We start from the raw sequence: 23,061 nt of genomic DNA on the forward strand, positions 1-23,061 counted from the left end.
GTCCGTCCTCGGACACCTCCGCACGCCGACGGGAGCCGCCAGGCGGTACCGCCCCCGAGGGCAGCCCGGCCACGGGGACCCAGCGAGGCCTCGCAGGGGAAGGCGGTCGGCCCCGCGCGCGCGCGCAGCCCGGTCCGCTCCGCCCGCTGGCTGCGCGGGGGGCGCTGGGAGCCGCCGCCACGCATGCGCCGCCCGCGACCGCGCGCCGCGGGGTCCCGGGAGGCCTCCTCGCGGGCGAGGGGCTTCCGTGTGGCGGACTCTCGCGAGAGCGCGCGGCGCGGCGCGGCCACTCGCCGCCGGGGGACTTGAGAAGCGGGGAGGGGGCGGAGGGACACAGCCGGGGGCGAGCGGGCGGAGCGGACATTTTGCGGGAGAAGATGGAAGAGTGTGGAAAAGGAGAGTGGGAGGCTGCCCTCGGCCGCGGGCTCTGGGAGGCGGGGAGACGTCTCTGAGGCGAAGGAGCACCGCTGGGGAGGCGGCGCAAAGGCCTTTCTACAGCGGAGAAGGGAGAGGGAGCGGGGACTCCTTTGCCTGGCGGAGGGGTCCCGAGCATCCTCTGCGAGCGGCGCGGGTCGCCGGGCTGCGGTCCTAGCTGAGGGCTCGGCCCCGCGGCCCCCCCCGCCCCCCCCCCGTGCGGGAGCATCTGGGCCACCGTCGGTCCTCCACCGTGGGAGCACCTGGGGCAGCCGGGTCCCAGCCCCCACGGGCGGCCCGTCTGTCCTCCACCGTGGGAGCACCTGGGGCAGCCGGGTCCCAGCCCCCACGGGCGGCGCGGGGCGGCCCGTCTGTCCTCCACCGTGGGAGCACCTGGGGCAGCCGGGTCCCAGCCCCCACGGGCGGCGCGGGGCGGCCCGTCTGTCCTCCACCGTGGGAGCACCTGGGGCAGCCGGGTCCCAGCCCCCACGGGCGGCCCGTCTGTCCTCCACCGTGGGAGCACCGGGGGCAGCCGGGTCCCAGCCCCCACGGGCGGCGCGGGGCGGCCCGTCTGCCCTCCACCGTGGGAGCACCGGGGGCAGCCGGGTCCCAGCCCCCACGGGCGGCGCGGGGCGGCCCGTCTGTCCTCCACCGTGGGAGCACCGGGGGCAGCCGGGTCCCAGCCCCCACGGGCGGCGCGGGGTGGCCCGTCTGTCCTCCACCGTGGGAGCACCGGGGGCAGCCGGGTCCCAGCCCCCACGGGCGGCGCGGGGTGGCCCGTCTGTCCTCCACCGTGGGAGCACCGGGGGCAGCCGGGTCCCAGCCCCCACGGGCGGCGCGGGGCGGCCCGTCTGTCCTCCACCGTGGGAGCACCGGGGGCAGCCGGGTCCCAGCCCCCACGGGCGGCGCGGGGCGGCCCGTCTGTCCTCCACCGTGGGAGCACCGGGGGCAGCCGGGTCCCAGCCCCCCGGGGGCGATGGGGGGGGCGCCCCAGCAGTTCGCTGCCTCTTCCACGGGAGCGGGAGCGCTTGTGCTCGGCTCCATCCCATACCCCAGGGCTGGCATGGGGATACTCCTCCATCTGGGGGTTCTCCGGGAAGTTGATGTGGCTGACCGTGAACAGAGGGGGCCCTGACCCAGAGTCCCCGCTCTTCCCTCTCCACCCGCCACTGTGGAGGAGCTGTCCTCACCCCGCAACTCAAGTTTCACCCCTGTGAAACTCAAGAGTGACGCCTGCCTGCCCACCCATCCATCCCTTTATTGACGAGGTGCCAGGCGGTGTTTTAGGCGCTTAGCATACATCAGTGGGCAAAACAAAAATCTCTGTTCTAGGAGTAGGTGGCCCTATTAGAAGAGCTTAGTGACTTCTCTTTCTCAGCAGAAGCCTTAGTTAAAACTCAGCCTTACAAGTTCCAGCAGCCCAGAAGCTAGGAGTATCGTTTATGTGACAGGCATTAGGTGAGGGAGGGTCAGAGAGAATTTATTGGGTACCCTGTATGTGCCAGGGGTTGTCTTTGCAGTTCACTTTCCTTTTTAGTAATTTTTGAGCATCTATTTTGTGGCAGGCATGATGATAGGTGGGGAGCAAAAGCAGGATCCGTGGCACTCTTGCACTTCCAAGCCTGCTGGGAGGAGCAGGTATTAGTCAAATAATCAAATAAGCTAAGGTACAATTATAATTGCCCACAGGTACTACCAGGAAGAGGAACATGGTGGGAGTATCCACATATATTAGAGGGATTTGACCTAGTCAGGGGGTCTGAGTAGGTTTCTTTGAAGAGGTATTGCCAAGGATGAGATCCCAGAGAAGAGTAAGAGCTGGTTAGGCAATGTCTAGTCCTCACAGAAGTCCTGTAAACCGGACACGATTGCTTCCACGCAGCAGGTAAGAACATTAAGCTCTCAGTGAGGTGACGTAACCACCCAAGGTAACTTCAGGTTAGTGGCAACTCAGGATTCAGTTTCAGAGAAGAAAAGGGTCTTTTATGTGCTTTTATGTTCTCATGGGGCCATTTGGTGGTTTTAGGAGAGGCAGGCATCACAAGCAGCTCAGGGACTTTGGAGAGCATGGCTCATAAGCCTGCAGAACTCCGGCAGATTAACATAAATGAGTGAAGTAGGCAGAGTGTAAGACAGTAAGGGATGGTGGGGACTGCGGTGAGATGGAGGCCGCATTTTCTCTCTAAATGAAGCAGGTGGAATCCACACACTTGGCAAATACATTTATTTGTTTCCCCCACCAGAAAGTTAGCTCAATGAAGCAGGACTTTTTGTGTTTGTCACATGTAGCAAGTGCTTATAGGCACTCAACCTCAGCCACTGTCCATAGCCTCTGAGCAGTTCTTGCCGTGTGTGCAGTTTCACAGATTTTGAAGCACTTTTACATTCACTTTCTTATTTTATCCCCCAGCCTCTCTTTTGGCTCTTTATTTGCTTCTGACATGACTGCTACAATTAAAATTACCCAATGGACACCCCCCCGCCCAGTATTTAGATGTGTCTTCCTTTTGAACCTCTCCACCCTCTTCATATTTTAGCTCCTCTCCATCCTAATGTGCTTGGCATTATATCTTGGTTCCCTCTACTTATCTATCCTATCATATTTGAACAGTGTTTTGTTTTGTTTTTGTTTTGGATCTAACTTAGAACTTTAGTGTACTACTGACCTTGGGCCTACCATCAACCACCTTCCATGCTCAGCCACAGTCCCTGCAATGCTGCTCAGCTGCTTCTTGTCGGGAATAGTGCATGAAAGGTTTCATTTCTTCGAAACTGCTCTCCTGAAACATCTTGCTCCTCAAGAAAGTAATCATCTATAGACGTCTGAACTTCCTATTCCATCACATGGACATCTTCCACAAGACAAAATCTCATCTGCATGGGAAAGTTATAGCCTAACCTCCTCAGAGCTTCTCTTGGAGCAGCGGGTACTGGGGTTTGTTGTTCATTATACTTCAGATGTAGGTTTTCTTCCTTTCCTTCCCTTTCCCTCTCCCTTTCCTTTCCCTCTCAGTAAAATGTATGTGTGTGTGTGTGTGTGTGTGTGTGTGTGTGTATATATATATATATATATTTTTTAAGAATTTATTTGAGAGAATGTGCATGAGCAGGGGAAGGGGCAGAGGGAGAGAGAGAAACAGACCCTGCTGGGTGGGGGATTTGATCCCAGGATCCAGAGACCATGACCTGAACTTAAGGCAGATCCTTAACCTACTGAGCCACCCATGCACGCCCACATACATATATTTTTAATGGAAAATTTTAAAGATAAAAAAGAATTAACTGGATTAACTATCATGTCTCATCCTCCAGTTTCAACAGTCAGCAACTCATGGCCAGTCTTGTCTTCTCTGTGCCTCTATCCACTCTGTGAATTTTTTGAAGCAAATCCCAGACATCACATTTTTCATGTGTAACTATCAGAATGTATTGCTAAAAGACAGGGACTCTTAGTTTAAGCATAACTTCCATACCATCAAACGCTTCTCATTAGCATCAAGAATTCCTTAATACTATCTTAAAAACAGTTGTTTGTTTGAAAGCTGGCTTGCAAAGAGAAAAGGGTCATAGATGCTGGACAGGTAAGAACAGATGTCCTCCACATTCTCTAATTAGGTGTTTACATTTACTTTGTAGTGAAAATGTTGGTGATTTGAGAACTGAACAGATTGTGGAAAAAACAGTGGATCAATATAGGTCAATAAATCCAAAGTATGAAGCAGAGCATACTAGTTGGAGACATCTTGGAGGAGTGATTATTTTCTTAAGACTATCCTCTGAGTTGACCCAAATCCAAAGCCGCTGTCTTCAAATGATCCCTAGAAGAATGTTCACACCAGTCTTTCCTCGGTAGTATATCTGACATCACAGCGGTCATTGCACAAACTGCTTTAGAATGACCTTTTACACGCCGTTCCTCTGTCCATGGTGCTGATCCACAAGCTCTTTGGCTGGAAACCATAGGGTTATGCCTTGCTTTAAAAACATTTGCCATCGCTTCTCGGCCTTTTGACTAAGAACAAGTGTAGTGTCTGTTCTTATCAGTTTAATATTTGATACGTCCTCTATCCGAGGACAATATATTAAATGGATTTTTGGAGCAGGGAGATGGAATAGGAGCTTGCTCCATCCACTCCGCGCATCGACCTGGTATCGCAGTACTTCCAGGAACGGTAAAAAAAAAAAAAAAAAAAAAAAAAAAGCCTAAATAAATAAATAAATAAAAATAAAAACCATTGGCCAAAAATAGGGTTACCATAAAAGCAAACTATAGTTTAAGTTAACTATACGTTAAATAGTTCCAGGAAGTGCTATCTATGCCTATGCAAAGTTAAAAAAAAAATCCAAGCTAGACAATTTCCTCGTAATGCCTGTTACATCTTATTTCTTTTATGCCCTGAACATTTACAGCATTTCTTTAAAAATTGAAAAGCAGACATGAAAAGGTTGAGTATCTATATTGGTGTGTCTATTTTGAACAGAATATTTTCAAATATGATTTATTAACCAAGCAATAACTAGTTGAAATAGTTTTCTTTTTCACAAATTAAAAATCACCTCTTCCACTGGTTCATTAATGATGGTCAGATAGCTGACAGAATAATAACTGTTAATATGTTCCAGTTCCTTTCACTCCACTGAGCAGTACAATAATGAAAAATTTCAACTATATATGCATATATAGTAGTCAACAATTCTTTTCCTGGCTATCTATGAGGCACCATGCTAGGCATTAGTGGGCAAAGTATAAGACATAATCCTTTTACTCAAAGTAAGAGTAAAATAGGGAAATAGAATTGTATATTAAGTATAGTGTCCTTTTTCACCTCTTACTACAGTTTTTGGTTTAAAATCTAATTTGTCTGGGGTACCTGGGTGGCTCAGTTGGTTAAGCGTCTGCCTTTGGTTCACGTCATGATCTTGGGGTCCTGAGATCAAGCACTTGTCCCTCTGCCCTTCCCCCTCACTTGTGTTCTCTCTTTCTCTTTCCCAAATAAGTAAAATCTTTAAAAAATAAAATAAAAAATAAAATACAGTTTGTCTGATAGGATGGCTACTCCAACTTTCTTTTGATGTCCATTAGTGTGATAAATGGCTTTCCATTCCCTGACTTTGAATTTGGAGGTGTTTTTGGGTCTAAAATGATTCTCTTGTAAGCATATTTATAGAGTGTGCTTTTTATCTATTCTGATACCCTATGTCTTGATTGGAGCATTTAGTCCATTTATATTCAGAGTAATTATAGAAAGATAATTTAGTGCCATTGTATTACCTGTAAAGTCGATGTGCCTGTAGATTGTCTCTATTACTGTCTGGTCTTTGTTACTTTTGGTCTCTCTCTCTTTTCAAAGGGTACCCTTTAATATTTCTTGCAGGGCTGTTTTAGTGTTCATGAATTCCTTTAGTTTTTATTTATCTTAGAAGCAATCTCTCCTATTCTGAACGACAGCCTTCCTGAATAAAGTATTCATGGCTGCATATTTTTCCCTTTTAGCACTTTTAAGTACATCATGCCAGTCCCTTCTGGCCTACTAGGTCTCTGTGGACAGGTCTGCTGCCAGCCTTATGTATCTGAGGACCTCTTGTCCCGAGCTGCTTTCAGGATTTTATCTTTATTTTTGTAATTTGTGTGTTTCACTGTAATATATCGAGGTGTTGAATTGTCATATATCAGAGTAAACATGGTAGAGGTATTTATGTATGAAGGCCTCTGACGTGACAGAGTAATAGCCTCTCTGGCTACCAGGAAAAGCTTCATAGAGGGAATCTTTTTTTTTTTTTTTTTTTTTTTAAAGGCTTTTTTTTAATTTTTATTTATTTATGATAGTCACAGAGAGAGAGAGAGAGAGAGGCAGAGACACAGGCAGAGGGAGAAGCAGGCTCCATGCACCGGAAGCCCGACGTGGGATTCAATCCCGGGTCTCCAGGATCGCGCCCTGGGCCAAAGGCAGGCGCCAAACCGCTGCGCCACCCAGGGATCCCCATAGAGGGAATCTTAAAAGATGTTTAGCAGGAGGAAGAAGGAAGGCATTCCCAAAGGAGGTAACATTATAAGCATGGGTAGTATTTTCATGTAATGGTATGAAGTTGAGTGTGCTATGAATTTATTATGGGGAAGGAAGTTGTGGAAAATGAAGTTTTACAGACAGATTGGAAGGAATTTGAACTTTATGTTGAAGGAAATGCAAAATGTGCCCATTGCTGCAAGAAAGTGGGGGTATCTCTCTGTCTCTAAGAAAAAGAGATCTCTCATATAGACTCCTGGAAATAGTCTGCTAAGAGAATACTCAGCATACAGGGATTTGAATAAGAGGATTTCTAGGGCACATTTTTTTTTGTTCATCCACCCATCCATTAAACACATAGAAGTTAATTGTGTTTCAGATGAAGTATTGAAATACTGAAAACACAGTGGAAAGGACAGACTTGATTCCTGCTCTTTAGGAGCTTACGTTCTTGTGGAGATTGGAGAAGGAGACAAATAATACACAAGTACGCTTATAAATAAACAGGATAAATTCAGAATAGACTGTAACTAGGCAGGGGTCACTTTAGAAAGTTTGATCAGAGAAGAGATTCTCTAAGGTTTGATATTTGAGCTGGAGTCTCAAGGATGAGAAGGATCCATATGTGTGCAGAATCTATGGAAGAGCATTCCTAGAAAGAGAAATAGTGAGGTATGGAAAGGCCTTGAGGTGAGAAATAGTGTGAAGTGTTCTACAAACTGAAAGGAGACCAGTGTGGCTGGAGCATAATGAGCAAGAGGAGGAGAGGGTCCAGAGTAAGGATGGAGGCAGGCAGGGCCCAGACTATATTGGAAAAGGCAGGGCCATGGTAAAGAGTATGTAATTGATTCTAGAAATTGGCATTTAAGGATTTAAAGCTATTGAGTGACGTAATAGGATGTACACTTTATCAAGATCACACTGATGTTGAGGGTGGATTGGAGAAGGTAAAGAAGAGTGGCCAGATAGGGGCCTATGGATTTACTTTTAGCAAAAGATTCGTAATGGCTTGGACTTGGATGTGACAACAGAGGTGGAGAGAAATGGATATGTTCTATATATTTTTTAAAATATTTATTTATGATAGTCACACACACAGAGAGAGAGAGGCAGAGACATAGGCAGAGGGAGAAGCAGGCTCCATGCACTGGGAGCCTGACGTGGGATTCGATCTCAGGTCTCCAGGATCACGCCCTGGGCCAAAGGCAGGCGCTAAACCGCTGCGCCACCCAGGGATCCCTGTTCTATATATTTTGAATGCAAAACTGTTAGGATTTGCCATAGCTTGGTTATGGAACATAAGAAGGAGGGACCCTCATTTTTTTAAATATTTATTTATTTATTTATGATAGACATAGAGAGAGAGAGAGGCAGAGACACAGGAGGAGGGAGAAGCAAGCTCCATGCTGGGAGCCCGATGCGGGACTGCACCAATAGGGATCCCTGGGTGGTGCAGCGGTTTAGCGCCTGCCTTTGGCCCAGGGCGCGATCCTGGAGACCCGGGATCGAATCCCACGTCGGGCTCCCGGTGCATGGAGCCTGCTTCTCCCTCTGCCTGTGTCTCTGCCTCTCTCTCTCTTTCTCTCTCTCTGTGTGTGTGACTATCATAAATAAATAAAAATTAAATCACCAATAAAAAATAAGTTTATTAAAAAATAATAAATAAATAAATAAAAATAAAAAAAAAGAAATCTGCAAGTCATCAGCATATATTTTAAAGCCATCAGATTTGATGAAAAACATATAGGGAAAGAGCACAGATATATATAGAAGGGGGGAGAAGGAAGATCCATGCTCCAAGAACACAACCCCATTGTTGAGTAGACAGTAGAGGAGGGGAATTGTTAAAGGTCGAATTGTGCCCCCCCATACATATTTTGAAGTCTTAACCCCCAGTAGCTCAGAATGTGACCTTATTTGGAAATATGGTCATTGTAGATGTATTTAGTTAAAATGAGGCCATTCTGGAGAAGGACACCTGATTCAGTATGATTGTGACCTTATAAAAAGGGGGAAATTTGGAAATAGACCCATGCACACAGGGAGAACTCCATGTGAAGACTGGAGTTATGCTATCAAAAGCCAAAGAACTGGGCAGTCCCAGTGACTCAGCGGTTTAGCGCCACCTTCAGCCCAGGGCGTGATCCTGGAGTCCTGGGATTGAGTCCCACATCGGGCTCCCTGCGTGGAGCCTGCTTCTCCCTCTGCCTGTGTCTCTGCCTCTCTCTCTCTGTCTCTCATGAATAAATAAGGAAAAATCTTAAAAAAAAAAAAAAAAGCCAAAGAACTATTGGAAGCTAGGAGAGGTCCCTCCCTAGAACCTTCAGAGGGAGCATGGATGTGCTGGTAACTTGGTCTCAGGCTCTTGGCATCCAGAGCTGTGAAACGATCAACTTCTGCTAAGCCGCTCAGTTTGTGGTGTTTTGTTATGGCAGCTCTAGAAAACACATAGAAGCCTGAATTAAAATAACTAGGATGTAAAAAGACAGACCACTAGAGTGTGGTATCATGGCAGCTAAGGAAAACAGGTGTTGAAAGAACAGAATGACCATTTTCATTAAAGGCTGTTGGGTGATTATATAAAAGGTGAAAAGGGGTTCCTGGGTGGCTCAGTTGTTTAAGCATTGGACTTTCGATTTCAGCTCAGGTCATGATCTTAGGGTCATGAGATTGAGCCCCACATCAGTCGCTATGCTCAGTAGAGAATCTGCTCAAGATTCTCTTTCCCTCTCTCCTGTTCCTCCCCTTCTTGTTCTCTCTCTCTAAAATAAATAAATCTTTAAATAAGAGGAGGATAGAAAAAGGACCATTAGCTTTTGTAGCATATTTGGGTATTCTTGTTCCTCCCACTTCTCCTATTTGAGATATTCAATATCAAGGATTTTAATTATGTTCAGCTGCTAGAAGAGAGTGGGTATGCTGCCAGTTACCGTGGGCTGGTCGCTTTTCTTTTGGTTTGAATTTCCTTTTGCTCTTAGGAGTTGCAAGATGCTTGTGGCAATGTCCTGTGCCTTCCTCCTTTATGTCCATAGTCACTGCTTTATTCTGTTGCTACCTATTTCCCTATAGCATAAGAGTGTCAGTGGCTGAGTTGACCATTCAGTTGCTCTGAACTCAATTCTTCTTTTTTTCTTTTTTAATTTATTTACTTGTGAGAGACACACACACAGAGAGGCAGAGACATAGGCAGAGGGAGAAACAGGCTCCACGCAGGGAGCCTGACGTGGGACTCGATCCCGGGACTCCAGGATCATGCCCTGGGTGGAAGGCAGGCACTGAACCACTGAGCCACCCAGGGATCCCCCTGAACTCAGTTATTCTGTTAAATTACCATTTACTACCCACTGCTTGCTCTTCTGAATTTGGACCTCCCCCAGAACCACTCCCATCTTCATAACCAATCCCCTCCTGCACATATTTACAGCTCTTATTCTTCTATTCAGAATTTATGGTACATTTTGTATCTTTTCTTGATTTTAATCAGTGTTATATATTTATTTAACATCTTTCCTTGGGTCATCTCCAGGAATTTGGACCAGGAGCAGAGAGAGGCACTGGCATATGTTTTGACATCATAAGTCAGTCCTCTGATATATTCCTTTTTTGTGGATTATGCCATGTTTGTGCTCATGGAGCACAAATATCTTTTGGCTGCCAGGATCTAATCAGAGTTCACTGACAAATCTCCTTAGATATTTCTTCTGAACTATGCTGTTTGAATCAATACCACCAACCAGTGGTGGTTCCCAATAAATGTAGCCTTTCTTGATTGACGTAAAAATAATTTGCAATTTGCTAATTATTTACTATGTACATAACACAATTGGTGATACAGAGAAGTATGATGTGTGGTCTCCATTCTCAGTGAGTGTATGATGTACTTGGGAAAAAGAGACATTCACATGAAGGAGATTAAATACAATTGTATTAATGAAGTGACATGAAGACTTCGTTGACCAGGGTGATTTCAGTTGTAACCAAAGAAATCTAGCTTATATTGTATTAGGTTAAAAAAAAAGTATTTTAGTGTCTAAAACAGTGCCCAGCACACAGTAGGGCTCCTATAAATATTTGTCACATGGATGAATGAAAGGATTTTATTATCTCATAACTGAAATGGCTAGGAGATATTTAGGTTTAGGCATAACTGTATCTAGAGACCTAGATCATATCCTTAGGCACCTTGTTCCCTCATTTTATCAGCTCTGCTTTTTTCTGAAGTGGCCTAATTTTCAGGAGGTTTTTTCCCAATATATGGTGGCTGCAGGTCTTTTGCAAGAGAGTTCCTTCTTCTTTTTTTCAGTGGTTTCAGCAAAAATCCAGGAACTGAAGCTCATAGGGTTGATTTGGGTCATGTGCCCACCCCTGATCCAATCACTGTGACCAGGGAGATGGAATACTTGATTGGTCAGCCTGGGTCATATTTGCATCCTGGGAACTGAGCCTTTTGAGCCACATGGACCAAGAATTTAAAAGGGATTTTTTTCCCCCAGAGAAAAATTGGGCAGATGTTACTACCAGCAGAAGGAATGAAGGAATACAGGTAAAACTAATGGATGTTTGGTCACAAGGCCCTAGTCTTAAGAGGTTGTAGTAAGACAGTATAGAATTCTACATGATTGTATCAGGTAATAAGTATCAATTCAGAGGGTTTGGAAGTGGTCAAAACAAACCTCAAGGAGGAGACTGAAATTCAGTTATGCTTGAGGAGTGAGCAGGAATTGGCTTGATAAGGAAAAGGAGTTCTCAAGGTGAGTGGGAATAGAGGACACGCAGTAATGCAGAGTGACTTGAATGGGGAATTGGTGAAAAAGAGGGAGATTGGGGATGCCAGAATGTAAAGATGACTGACAAGATACCGTGGGCCACCACAACTGCAAGCACACTTAAGGCAAACCGTGTTTGAGCTGGTCTGTAGTGCAGTCTCTACCGTCATCTGATACCTGCACAATGACCTTTCTGGGCTATAACTGGTCTTTGCATCTGGAGTTCTGGGAACACCTGTTATGACCCCAGTGCCTGCTTATGATGTTGCTTCCTAGTTGTTAGCAAAGGCTGATGTCCATGTAAGCCATCTTGTGACCAACCCGGCTCACCCTTGTAATTGACTGTGCCAAGTCTTTTCAAAAGTACACCACAGACCTTTTCTTATTTTCAGAGTAAGGCAGTGGAAGAGCTTGCCCCAACACTGCCAAACAAAAGAAAAACCCTTTACATCAAAATCAAGTGCAGCAAAAGCAAGTAGCAGTTGGTGAACGAATAAGTTCCTTGGGTGCAAGCCACACCTCTCTTGGGCACTGCTACTTTGCCTCTGCAAATCTATAGAGAGACTCAGCACTTGTCCTGGGTGTTCACCCAGTCAACCATGTACATATAAACAAGGAGGTTCCCTGATGTAAGGGAGTCCAGGTTGCTGTCTGTATAAAGTTAATATGTATTTAGTATTTATAATGAGCCAGGTTCAGTTTTAAATGGTTTGTGTATATATTAACTAATTTCCTTCTCATACCAGCCTTGGGAGGTAGATACCATTATTATTTTTTATTCACCAACAAGGAAACCGAGGCTCAGAGAAGTTAAATAACATGTTCAAGGTGTCCTGCATATGGAGTGTAGGATCCTTGATTCAAATCCAGATGGTCTGAATCCAGAGTCTGTGCTTTTCACCATCACTTTGTGCTGTGTCTCTGTTCCTTTAACTCACAGTGACTGGAAAGGTTAGTCAGCTCAGTTCATTATAGAAAGGACTTTAGTTCTCCTAGCCAGTCAGGAAGAGATTGAGTCCAGAGGCTGCTACCAACATTCTTTTTGTTTTATGTGTATTACCTTTCAGACAGGCTAAGTTTGCCTTTCATGGGTGCCAGGAAGTCCCCTTTATCTTGATCTCCATCCCTCCATCCTTTTCTAATAAGAGCCAACAGCCTTCTTGTGCACCTGCTCCTTTCATCTGTCTGATAAGACCCATTTGCCTTGAATTCTCACAATTTTTAGAGCAAGGTACCTAAAGACATCAAACCTTTATGACTTGTATTGATCAACTCTCATAGGATAACTGATGCATTATCACATTAAAGGACTCTCTTCACATTAGGGGGCAAGTCTAGGAGGAGGGACAGTGGAAATGAAGGGGCAGAGGATCCTATCTTGCTCCACAAGTGGACAGAGCACATAAAAAGACTAAGTGATTAGGTAGACTGATGAGTCCTATACTTTCGAGACTAGAACTCTGGGTAAGGATATGATGAGAATTTCTTGTAGGAAGTGCTGTAAGCCTTCAGACAGGCTTAGAAACAGATAATGGCAAATTGTTACCCTGGCCAGATGTGTCTAGGTTTAGGTCTGTGGACTGCCCACTTTACCTTATTGGCCTAGGATTGAAATGGAGTCATCCTGTGTGAGAATGTGTAAGAAGGGCCGACCAACTCTGAGCTGAGCAAACTTCTCTCTCTCTCATCACTCAGTACATCTGCTGATATGGGTCTTCATGTATGTATGTATGTGCCTTGTTCTGTGTCTATCTGGAGTTTGGGTAGGGTCTAAGTAAGTACACACTTGACCACACCCAAACTGTGATCTGAGAATGGGCTAGTGGGTCATATTCCAAGGGAAGTACTATCCATACCAGTTCTCTGTGGTTGCTGGGAAGATAAGATATATGTGTGGAGCTATGGTTAGTGTACCAGCTTGCCATAAATAATGTCTGCTTGAGAAAGAGGTCCACAGGGAAGAAAGCAGGGGCCCAAAATGGGGAGGGTGTCAGAGTCCCAAAGTCATTTTTTGAGCATCTGGATCCAATAGCACCTGAAGTCAGAGCGCCTGGTCTTTATTTTTTGAGTCATTCCAGTTCTTGTTTTGCTTAAGCCACTTTGTTTTTTTGTTTAGTTTTTTATTATTTTATTTATTTATTCATGAGAGAGAGAGGGAGAGAGAGAGAGGTAGAGACAGGCAGAGGAAGAAGCAGGCTCCATGCAGGGAGACTGATGGGGGACTTGATCCTGGGACTCTAGGATCATGCTCTGGGCTGAAGGCAGTGCTAAACCACTGAGCCACCCAGGGGTCCCCTTGTTTTGTTTAGTTTTTAAGGTTTTGCTTATTTATTTATGAGGGGTATATATAGAGAGAGGCAGCGACATAGAGAGGGAGAAGCAGGCTCTCCCTGCAGGGAGCCCGATGCTGGACTCTATCCCAGGACTCTGGGATCACGCCCTGAGCTGAAGGAAGACGCTCAACTGCTGAGCCACCCAGGCATTCCTGTTTAAGCCACTTCGAATTAAATTTCTTTTACTAACAACCCAAGCAATTCTGACTAATATGTAATAGAAGTATTTTACATGCTATCTCCAGTGTCTTGGAAATTATCTCCATTTGACAGATGAGGAAAGGGAGCTTGAAGGTTCAGGGAATTTGTACAGATCTTATGGGTGGTCAGAGGAAGACCCAGGATTTGGTACAAGGTTGAGCTTGAAACCAGACATCATTCTTCACCAGAAACCTTTGAAAATGTTTTCAGTTTTAGTTTTTTTAAGAAACACAAGCACCTATGATTCCAAGTCTCCTTTGGAGATGCTCCGTGCCTGCTGCTCCGTACCAGAATTGACTCAGCGAGTTGTCGGGCTGACTCGAATTGTTGTTTATATAGTCTGTGAACTTGCAGTTTATGGTGTTTTGTAATTTTGTTTTCCCTGACGTTTAGCTAATGCGGCTTTGTGAGCAAACATCGCCTGTGATTTAAATTCACAACAGTAATGAAACGGGTACGCGCACACACGCAGGCACACACGCTTCTTCAGAACAGTCCACAGCTTTCTGATTAATCACATGTGTAAAGTACAGTGTTTACAGGAAATCAGCAGGTGGCAATTAGCATTTTGGAAATTATCTGGGAAACAACTGGAGCTGCCACTTCAGGAGGGAAACATGGCAGTAATCAGCAAAGTGACAAACCCCCTTGGAGCTGGGAATGAGCAGGGCTGGGAGTGGGGGGCTGCCAGGCACACAGCAGCAGCTGGTGGGGGCAGCCCGGTGTGGATCACAGACTGCTTGCCAGCCATGTTCTTTTCCTCCCAACACTCAAGAAGCAAGTCTTTGGGTGAAAGTAGTTGAAATAGTTGCCTGGCAGGCAGACCGTCTCAGGACAACCATTAAAAAACACTCACTACTACCACTACCACCACCACCACCATTCAGACCTCGGTCTGGGCACAAGCAGGCGCTGGCACTACTGATCTAGTAGTTAAAATATGGGACTATTTCAAGACTCATTTGTAAACCAGCTACTGTCTTGAGCCCGCCGAGTGGTATTCTACTGCCGCCTTTCCAGAGGAAAACTCTCACATCCTCAGGAGCCAGTGACCAAAAGGTTAAAGCCCAAATCCCACTCTAGTGCTGAGTCCAGGGTCCATTCTGATGGGTCAGTGCCTGTGCTGATTGTTGAATATTTCCTGTATCACCCCTCAGGAGTTTTGGTGACCGCTGTGGAAGGCAGAAACAGGATGGGTATATCAGAGGGAACAGGAAGAGAGAACATTGCATGGTCCGTTTGATACTTAAGGTGCTCTTCATCCATAATTGAAAAAATAGATATATTCTTTTTTTAAAAAGATTTTATTTATTCATGAGACACACACACACAGGCAGAGACACCCGCAGAGAGAGAAGCAGGCTCCTCACCAGGAGCCTGATGTGGGACTCCATCCCAGGGCCCCGGGATCACAACCTAAGCCAAAGGCAGACACTCAACCGCTGAGCCACTCAGGGCCCCCAAAATAGGTGTATTCAATATGTATATTTATGCCTATATCTAATCATCTATTTATCTGTATCTATACCTACACTTTTACAGCTATGCCTGTACCATCTATGTCTACATCTATACCTATAACGAAGGGGCAGTGTAGCCATGCTGTATTATTTACTAGCAGTGTGGCCTAGCATCAAGAACAATGTCAACCATTGGCTCTCCACACTGGCTGCGCATTAGAATCATTTCTTGAAGCTTTTGCAAACCGCAGGTGCTTGGGCCCCACCCATAAGAGATTCTGGTCCTATGGATCCAAGATGAGTTCCGACCATCAGAATTAAAAAAAAACAACAAAAAACAAATGCCCCTCAGATGATTTTAAGGTGCCACTGAGCACCACAAAAACCTTCTAAGCTTGCACTTGGTCATATAATGAACACCGGTGCCCATTTTGTGGGATTCAGGGAGATAACATATGTAATGCTTTTACCAGAGGGTAAGGCTAAACCCTATACATGTTAGTTTCATTAATAATATTCAGTACTTAAGAAAGCAGCTTTGTTATTTTTTTAAATACATGGGGAACAAGTAAATTCATACTAGTTATGAACAATTCAAGTAACAGATAAGGAGTAAAAAGTGATGGTATCACTTATCATCTTATGTACTTACCATACTTAAGTGATTATCCTTACCACCTATGCATACTGAGACAGTCACTCTTATGTTCCCATGCATATCCTTCTCGAAATTTACCTTTGCCTTTACTTACAAAAAAAAGTTCACCTTCCTGTAAGTCTTTAATAATGTAAATAGAGCCATTTGCATTGTTTGGTGACTTCTTTTTTCACTTAGCAATAGGTCTATATGTCTCGGAGATCTCTCTATGTCAGTAAATACAAGTCTACCTTGTTATTTTAACGATTACATCCCTCATACTGATAACGGAAGCACCAAAGTTTACTTAACCACTCCCCATACCTGTGGGCATTTTAGAGAGTCTCCAAATTTTTGCTCTTCCAAATACAACTGCAGCAAACACTTTTGTACGTGCGTCTTTGTGCAGGGGGATGGGTTTTCTTTAGATTATCCCTACAATCCATAGTGCTGGGTCAAAGCATGCATTTTACATTGCAGGTAAGATGATGTTCTTACCTAATTCTGCCTAATTGCTCTCCACAAAACTGTCAATTAGCATTCTTAATGATGAATGAGCATGCTTGCTTTCCATCTCTTTTATTTCCCCTAATTTTTTAGGGGAGGTATTTTTGCTTTAGGAAAATACAGCCCATGGCTGGGTAGCAGGACTTAAAAACAAAGAGTCTCTGTCTTTTACTTTTCGCTAATGACAGCGAGCACCTTTTCATGTGCATATTGGCACATGAATTCCCGCTCAAGTATTTCACTCTTCAAAAAAGTGGGGCTTTGTGTCTTTGGCATTTTGGTGTATGGTCTATTTCAAATTCATTTTTGCATGTGCAGTGATCAGAGGTGGAGATTCATTTCTATTTTTTCCTGTATGGATGTTCATTTGTTCTAGCATCATTTGTTAAAAATTCTTCTCTTTCTTTTTTTTTTTTTTTTTTAATTTTTTTTTATTTTTTTTTTTTATTTATTTATGATAGTTACAGAGAGAGAGAGAGATGCAGAGATATAGGCAGAGGGAGAAGCAGGCTCCATGCACCGGGAGCCTGATGTGGGATTCGATCCCGGGTCTCCAGGATCGCGCCCCGGGCCAAAGGCAGGCGCCAAACCGCTGCGCCACCCAGGGATCCCTCTTCTCTTTCTTTTTCATTGACTTGGCACCTTTGTTGAAAATGAATGAATTGAATATGTGTGAGTCTTCCTGGACTCTATTCTGGTCCATTGATTAGCCTCTCCTTACTTTGAGTCTTCACCTTTTAATTGGAGATTACTAGTATCGTTTGTTGACTATCTTCTATTGTCTGAATTTTAAAATCAGGCCCAGTCTTTCCGTTTAACAGCAAGGGATAAGAAAAGCAAACAAGAGGGATCCCTGGGTGGCGCAGTGGTTTGGCGCCTGCCTTTGGCCCAGGGCACGATCCTGGAGACCCGGGATCGAATCCCACATCGGGCTCCTGGTGCATGGAGCCTGCTTCTCCCTCTGCCTGTTTCTCTGCCTCTCTCTGTGACTATCATAAATAAATACATTTAAAAAAATTTAAAAATATTAAAAAAAAGAAAGAAAAGCAAACGAGAACTGTCTGACTGCTAGAAAGCCAGTTCACAAGTCCTCAGGAGACTGAGCCCAGATTTTTAGTGTTGTCTGGTCTGCCACTGGTGTTGCCTGCCACTGATGAGTGGCCGTCTGGTAACAGAATGAGGCAACGTAGCTTTACCAACGTCTTCTACCTAAGTTACGACCGTGTCAGGAAGAGATAAACAGAACCACAGCTTCTCCTTAAATTTGGATCTCAAGCCCATCTCCCACTCCTATCTTTTGCTAACGTCACAAAAACCTCCCAAACTATACCCCAGACCTTCTGCCTAAGTGGAACCTTCTAGACCCATATACAGTTCTGCCTATAATTTGTTTATTGTGTCCACTGCATCGGCATATGACTTTTCTAACTGTAGTATCATTATCAAGAAGAGGAGACCCTCTGTATCTACTTTGCTAGGGCTGTCCTAACAAACTACCAAAAACTGAGGGACTTCTCACAGTTCTGGAGTCTGAGATCAAGGTGCTAGCAGAGTTGGTTTCTTTTGAGTCCCATCTCCCTGACTTGTGGAGGGCCACATCTTCTCCTTGCATCTTCTTCCTGCATCTTTGCATTGACTTCTTTTCTCAGAAGTAACACCAGTCATATTGGATTAGAGTTACCTTAATGACCTCATTTTAACTTATTTAACTCCCTTAAAGACCCCAATCTCCAAATACAGCCACATTTTGAAGGTCTTGGGGGTTAGGACTTGAACATGTGGTTTGGGAGAAGACACAGTTCAGCCTATAACGCTCTCTAATGGAGTGGTCAGACATGGGCTGGCCCCATTCAGCCACAGCTGGACACCCTGCTGTACCTGGCTGGACTCAGCTATGATTTCAGCTCACCTCACTCCTGTAGCCCCAGGAATACACAACCCTCTATTCCCTTTTCTTCTCCTAAGGGCCTCCTTGAATTCCCACTTTAATTTTAGTGCTGTTAACATGACATACATAATCTATCCAAACCTTTTATAAATTTATTTCTTAAATTAATATATTTCTCTCAGTGCAATAGAGTTACCTTTTGATCAACTTGCCTTTTAAAAGTTTCGCTTCCTTTTTTTCATCCTGTTTTATATTTTCTGTTTATAGTAATTCCTTGATCTGTCCCCCCCTCACCCCCCCCCCCATTCTCCTGCATACTGTTGCATTGATTGAGTTTCTTTGGTTCATTTTTTCCATATTGGGTTTTGGAAATTATAGATCTTATTCTGTTTTTCAGTGGTTGCCCTAACATTTTAACACATTAAAAAATCATTATTAAATTAGAACACAAATATGAAAAAGAAAGCTGAGCAATACAGAAAGGCATAACATGTAAAGTGAAAGTCTTTCACTTCCAGACTTTTCACTTCTTATTACACTCCCCAGAATAACCTATTTTTTTTTAACCATTTCTCTTTTTAAGTATTCTGGTTGTTGCTTCCTTAACTTAAATAATATTTTTATACTTTTACTTTTTTATTTATCCTATATAGGCAGTATTTATTGATGTTCAATTTTGAAAGTTAAAGAATAATCTTAGTTAAAATCCCACCTCCAAATTTAACTAGCTACCTTTTTATTTGTAGTTCTTCTAGCGATCATTCCTATAAGGTAAATATGATCTTTAAAATTTAATTTTTTTGTTCTATTATCTTTAGACGGTATCTCTTGGTACTATCAAAATGGTGGAAATTAATGCTCTTACATTTTTTTTTTTACTTCCGTCTGCCTCCCAACTTCTGTGCGTTGCAAGGCTGATAACATTTACATTTTGCTAAATAGGTTTGGCACAGAAATTGAAAATGAACAAGCACCACTTACAATATTATGATAATATAACTATCTTTCATTGCAGAGCCAAGTAGTATGATAGGACTTCTAGAAAAGAAAACATGATCTTATATTGTGAAACTGCATGCCCAAAGGTAGGTATTCTGGGATATCAGGGTGAAACAAACTCTTTTAGGATCCATAGAATCTAGTTCAGAATCACTTTACACTTTAGTTGGCTTCATATTTGATCCTAACTTCCTAATATGGCTCTCTCTCTCTCTTTTTTTTTTTTTTTTTGGTCCTAGAATTTCTGATTTCCTTCCCCTTTTCCATGCCCACCCCTGCCCACAACCCAAGAAGCATATCTTTGTGACTTCCCTAAGATTGCTCATATTTCCAACAGATTCCTAATGCCACCTTCTTTATATGTAAAGACACCTGCCCCAGAACCTCTAGGACTCCCAGCTTGGGTATAAACTAGGTGCTGCACAAATGGCCAAGGGTCTCCACTTCTTATACTCTTAGGTTGGTTCCATTCTATCTTAGAGCCCCCCTCCCCCACGGTTTTTTTTAAATAAGGGCATGAAATGGGCACTTGTGTGGCTCAGTCAGTTAAGTGTCCGACTCTTGATTTTGTCTTAGGTCGTGATCTCAGGGTCATGAGATCCAGTCTTGTGTTGGTCTCTGTGCTCAGCATGGAGTCTGCTTGAGATTCCCTCTCTCCTTCTGCCCCTGCCCTCTGCTACCAACCCCACCTCCCCCTCCACTGGCTCTATGAGAGGTCAATTTTCTGAATTCTTGAATGTCTGAAAAAATAACTCTGCTACATTTTATGCATAGTTTGGCTATTCATAGATTTATATTTTTCTACCTGGCAGAACAGTTTCTCACATTATTTCCTTTCTTATTTTATCGCCTCTGTTTTCTTTGTTCCTTCCTTCTCAAACTACTGATGGACCAATGGAGGAATCTCTATATTCTCTATTTCTCTGAACTGGGTTTACCTCAGACTTTCAATCTTTTGGTTCTTTTGTAATTCATTCGAGGAGTCTCTCAGCTTGATCTCTGAGATTACAAGTTCAGACTTTACTCCTTGATGCTATATGCTGCTCTTACATTGAGATATCTTAAATGATAGCAAGCATGGTTTTTAAGATTTATTTTTTTAAAAGTTTGTTTATTTTTAGGTTCTCTCTTCACCTAATGTGGGGCTTAAACTCATGACCTGAGATCAAGAGTTGCATGGTCTTCTGACTGAGCCAGCCCAGTGCCCCAATTTTTAAAATTTCTAAGTAATTAAATTACTTATTATTATTTTTTAAAGATTTATTTATTTATTTATGAGAGACAGAGACAGGCAGAGGGAGAAGCAGGCTCCCTGCAGAGAGCCCAATGTGGGACTCCATCCTGGATCCCAGGATCACACCCTGAGCTGAAGGCAGATGCTCAACTGCTGAGCCACCCAGGCATCCCATTTATTTTTTATTAACATGATTTTTAAATATATGTGATTTCTTATAGAATATATTTCTAAAAGATTTATTTATTTATTATTTGAGAAAGAGAGAGAGAGAGTAAAGGAGTGACAGAGGGAGAGAATCTCAAGGAGACTCCCTGCTCAGCACGGAGCTGGATGTGGGGCTTGATCACACAATCCTGAGATCACCACCCAAACCAAAACCAAGAGTCAGTTGTTTAACTGACTGAGCCACCCAGGTGCCACTCTTATAGTATATTTCTGAAACTATCAATTATATGATTTTAACATTTTCTTTTGCTTCTTCAACTAATTTTTTTAGGATTTTTTTTCTCCCTTTTTCATGAAATTGGTGCTTTGCTTTCATGGCACTGGTTTTCTTCTTAGACTGGAATGGAGCTTGAAATCTAGATTCTACATAATTTTATTTTGGAAATTCATAGACATTGTCTACCTTCTGATATTCAGTGTTAAAAAGTTTGATATTGTTTTTTTCTTCTATGGGTAATTGGTTTTACATTTTTTATTTCTTGGAGCTTCTAGGTTATTCATTTTGTCAACTGAAAGATAAACACACCTTCAGGAATCACCAGATGTTTGGGAAATAACATTATTAAGAGTTTGGTAGCAATATGAGTAAACTAAAGAACCAAGGCATGAGGAAATGGGAAAATAGAGAAATATAGAAAAGACCTTAAAACAAGCAAAACTCACATTTTAAGTCATTAGACAAGAAATGACATTCAAAACCATTTTATAGGCTGATATGAGAAGCAGCCATTAAAGATCTTAAAAAGAGCACAGTGCTGTAAAAAACTCAAGATACATTAGATCATTGAAAAAACACCATTGAAAATAACATCTGTGATGGTTTTTCCCAACATGCAGCATAAAAAGACAACAAAAAGGAAAGAAAAGAAATGATACAAAATTTAGGAAGTAGGAAGATAAATCTAGAAGCTCCTGGGAGACAGTGTGATCAGTAGCTTCAAATTCATGAGGCAAAATAATTTTGAACTGAAAATTTTAGGATCCAATAAACTGTTTGCATGTGAGATTCTCTTCCTGCTTGAATGGGGATGGGAGTTCTCATCTGTGAACTTGGGGTTTCTTGTTGGTCTGCTGAAAAGAACTGTTCTTTTTTTTTTTTTAAAGACCTGTTTTTATACCTGTAGGACCTTTCTTCAGTGTATATTTTGGGCTCTCCTTTTCCTCTCTTTTTATTAAATCAAAAAGACCAATCCATAGTCTTTTTATATCTCAGAAACAAACAAAACTCAAAATATCTGGGTTTTCTTGTTTTATTTTAAGATTTTATTATTTATTTATTTATCTATCTATCTATTTATTTATTTATTTTAAAGGTTTATTTATTTATTTATTTATTTATTTATTTATTTATTTATTTATTCAGAGAGAGAGAGAGGCAGAGACACAGGCAGAGGGAGAAGCAGGCTCCATGCAGGGAGCCCGACGTGGGACTCAATTCCGGGTCTCCAGGATCCCACCCCGGGCTGCAGGTGGCGCTAAACTGCTGTGCCACCGGGGCTGCCCAAAATTTTATTTATTTATTCAGAAGAGACACAGAGAGAGAAGCAGAGACATAGAGGGAGAAGCAGCCTCCCTGTGGGGTGCCTGTTCCAGGACTCGATCCCAGGACCCTGGGATCATGACCTGAGCCTAAGGCAGACTCTCAACCACTGAGCCACCCTGGTGCCCCCAAATATCTGGTTTTTAAAAGATTCACAATTTTGAAACTATTTTGTGTGAATCTTAATAAAGAAATGTGTTGTGGATCACAAGAGAGAAGTTTCTCCATGCTAGAAAAGGGAAAAATGTGGAAAAAGGAAAGGCTAGAATAAATCCAGTGGTGTTGGATTGGAACTGGATATATCAGTGTGAATTCATGGTTTTAAATATTGGTAATAAATGCCAGAAATAAATATGTAGTGTATATATATCTCTGTCTGTCTCTTTATCTATCTATGGGGTGGGCTAGCAGCAATAACAGCCCAGTAACTAACAATGACCATATCTAGGACCCATATCATAGTGTTTAAATCCAATTCTCCCAATCAAAAGAATCAAAACTTCTTTTAAAAAAATTAATTTACTTTTGGGGCGAGGATGGCAGAGAGAGGGAGAGAGAGAGAATCTCAAGCAGACTCCCCACTGAGTGCAGAGCTCAAAGCATGGCTCAATATCACACCTAAGATCATGACCTGAGCAGAAAGCAAGAGTCAGATACTTAACCAACTGAGCCACCCAGGCACCCCAAGAATCAAAACTTCTGAAAGAAATGGCTGATTCCAGAGCAAGAGCAGGGAATATATAATATTTGTTATATCAGAAAGCTAGGAAGAAGCTAAAATGATGGGGATATGTTAAAAAGACTCAGGAGCCAGTTTTGAGGGGCCTGCACTGGCCAAACTGGGGATAG

At 43.3% G+C, this 23,061-nt stretch overlaps 1 protein-coding gene and 1 non-coding gene across 2 annotated transcripts; both read left to right on the forward strand.

The window, feature by feature from the left end:
* Nucleotides 1-183: 183 nt before the first annotated feature.
* Nucleotides 184-22,516, forward strand: LOC129519863 (collagen alpha-1(I) chain-like). Its single transcript, XM_055340694.1, has 4 exons — nt 184-262; nt 338-3,341; nt 19,227-19,296; nt 22,036-22,516. Exons 1-2 carry the CDS (start codon nt 184-186, stop codon nt 1,516-1,518), a joined length of 1,260 nt encoding a protein of 419 aa, XP_055196669.1. The 3' UTR covers nt 1,519-3,341; nt 19,227-19,296; nt 22,036-22,516.
* Nucleotides 4,407-4,597, forward strand: LOC129520362 (U2 spliceosomal RNA). Its single transcript, XR_008666594.1, has one exon. It is a non-coding gene; the product is annotated as a U2 spliceosomal RNA (small nuclear RNA).
* Nucleotides 22,517-23,061: the final 545 nt, after the last annotated feature.

This window comes from Nyctereutes procyonoides, unplaced genomic scaffold (assembly GCF_905146905.1).
Source record: "Nyctereutes procyonoides isolate TBG_1078 unplaced genomic scaffold, NYPRO_anot_genome, whole genome shotgun sequence".
NCBI lineage: Eukaryota > Metazoa > Chordata > Mammalia > Carnivora > Canidae > Nyctereutes > Nyctereutes procyonoides.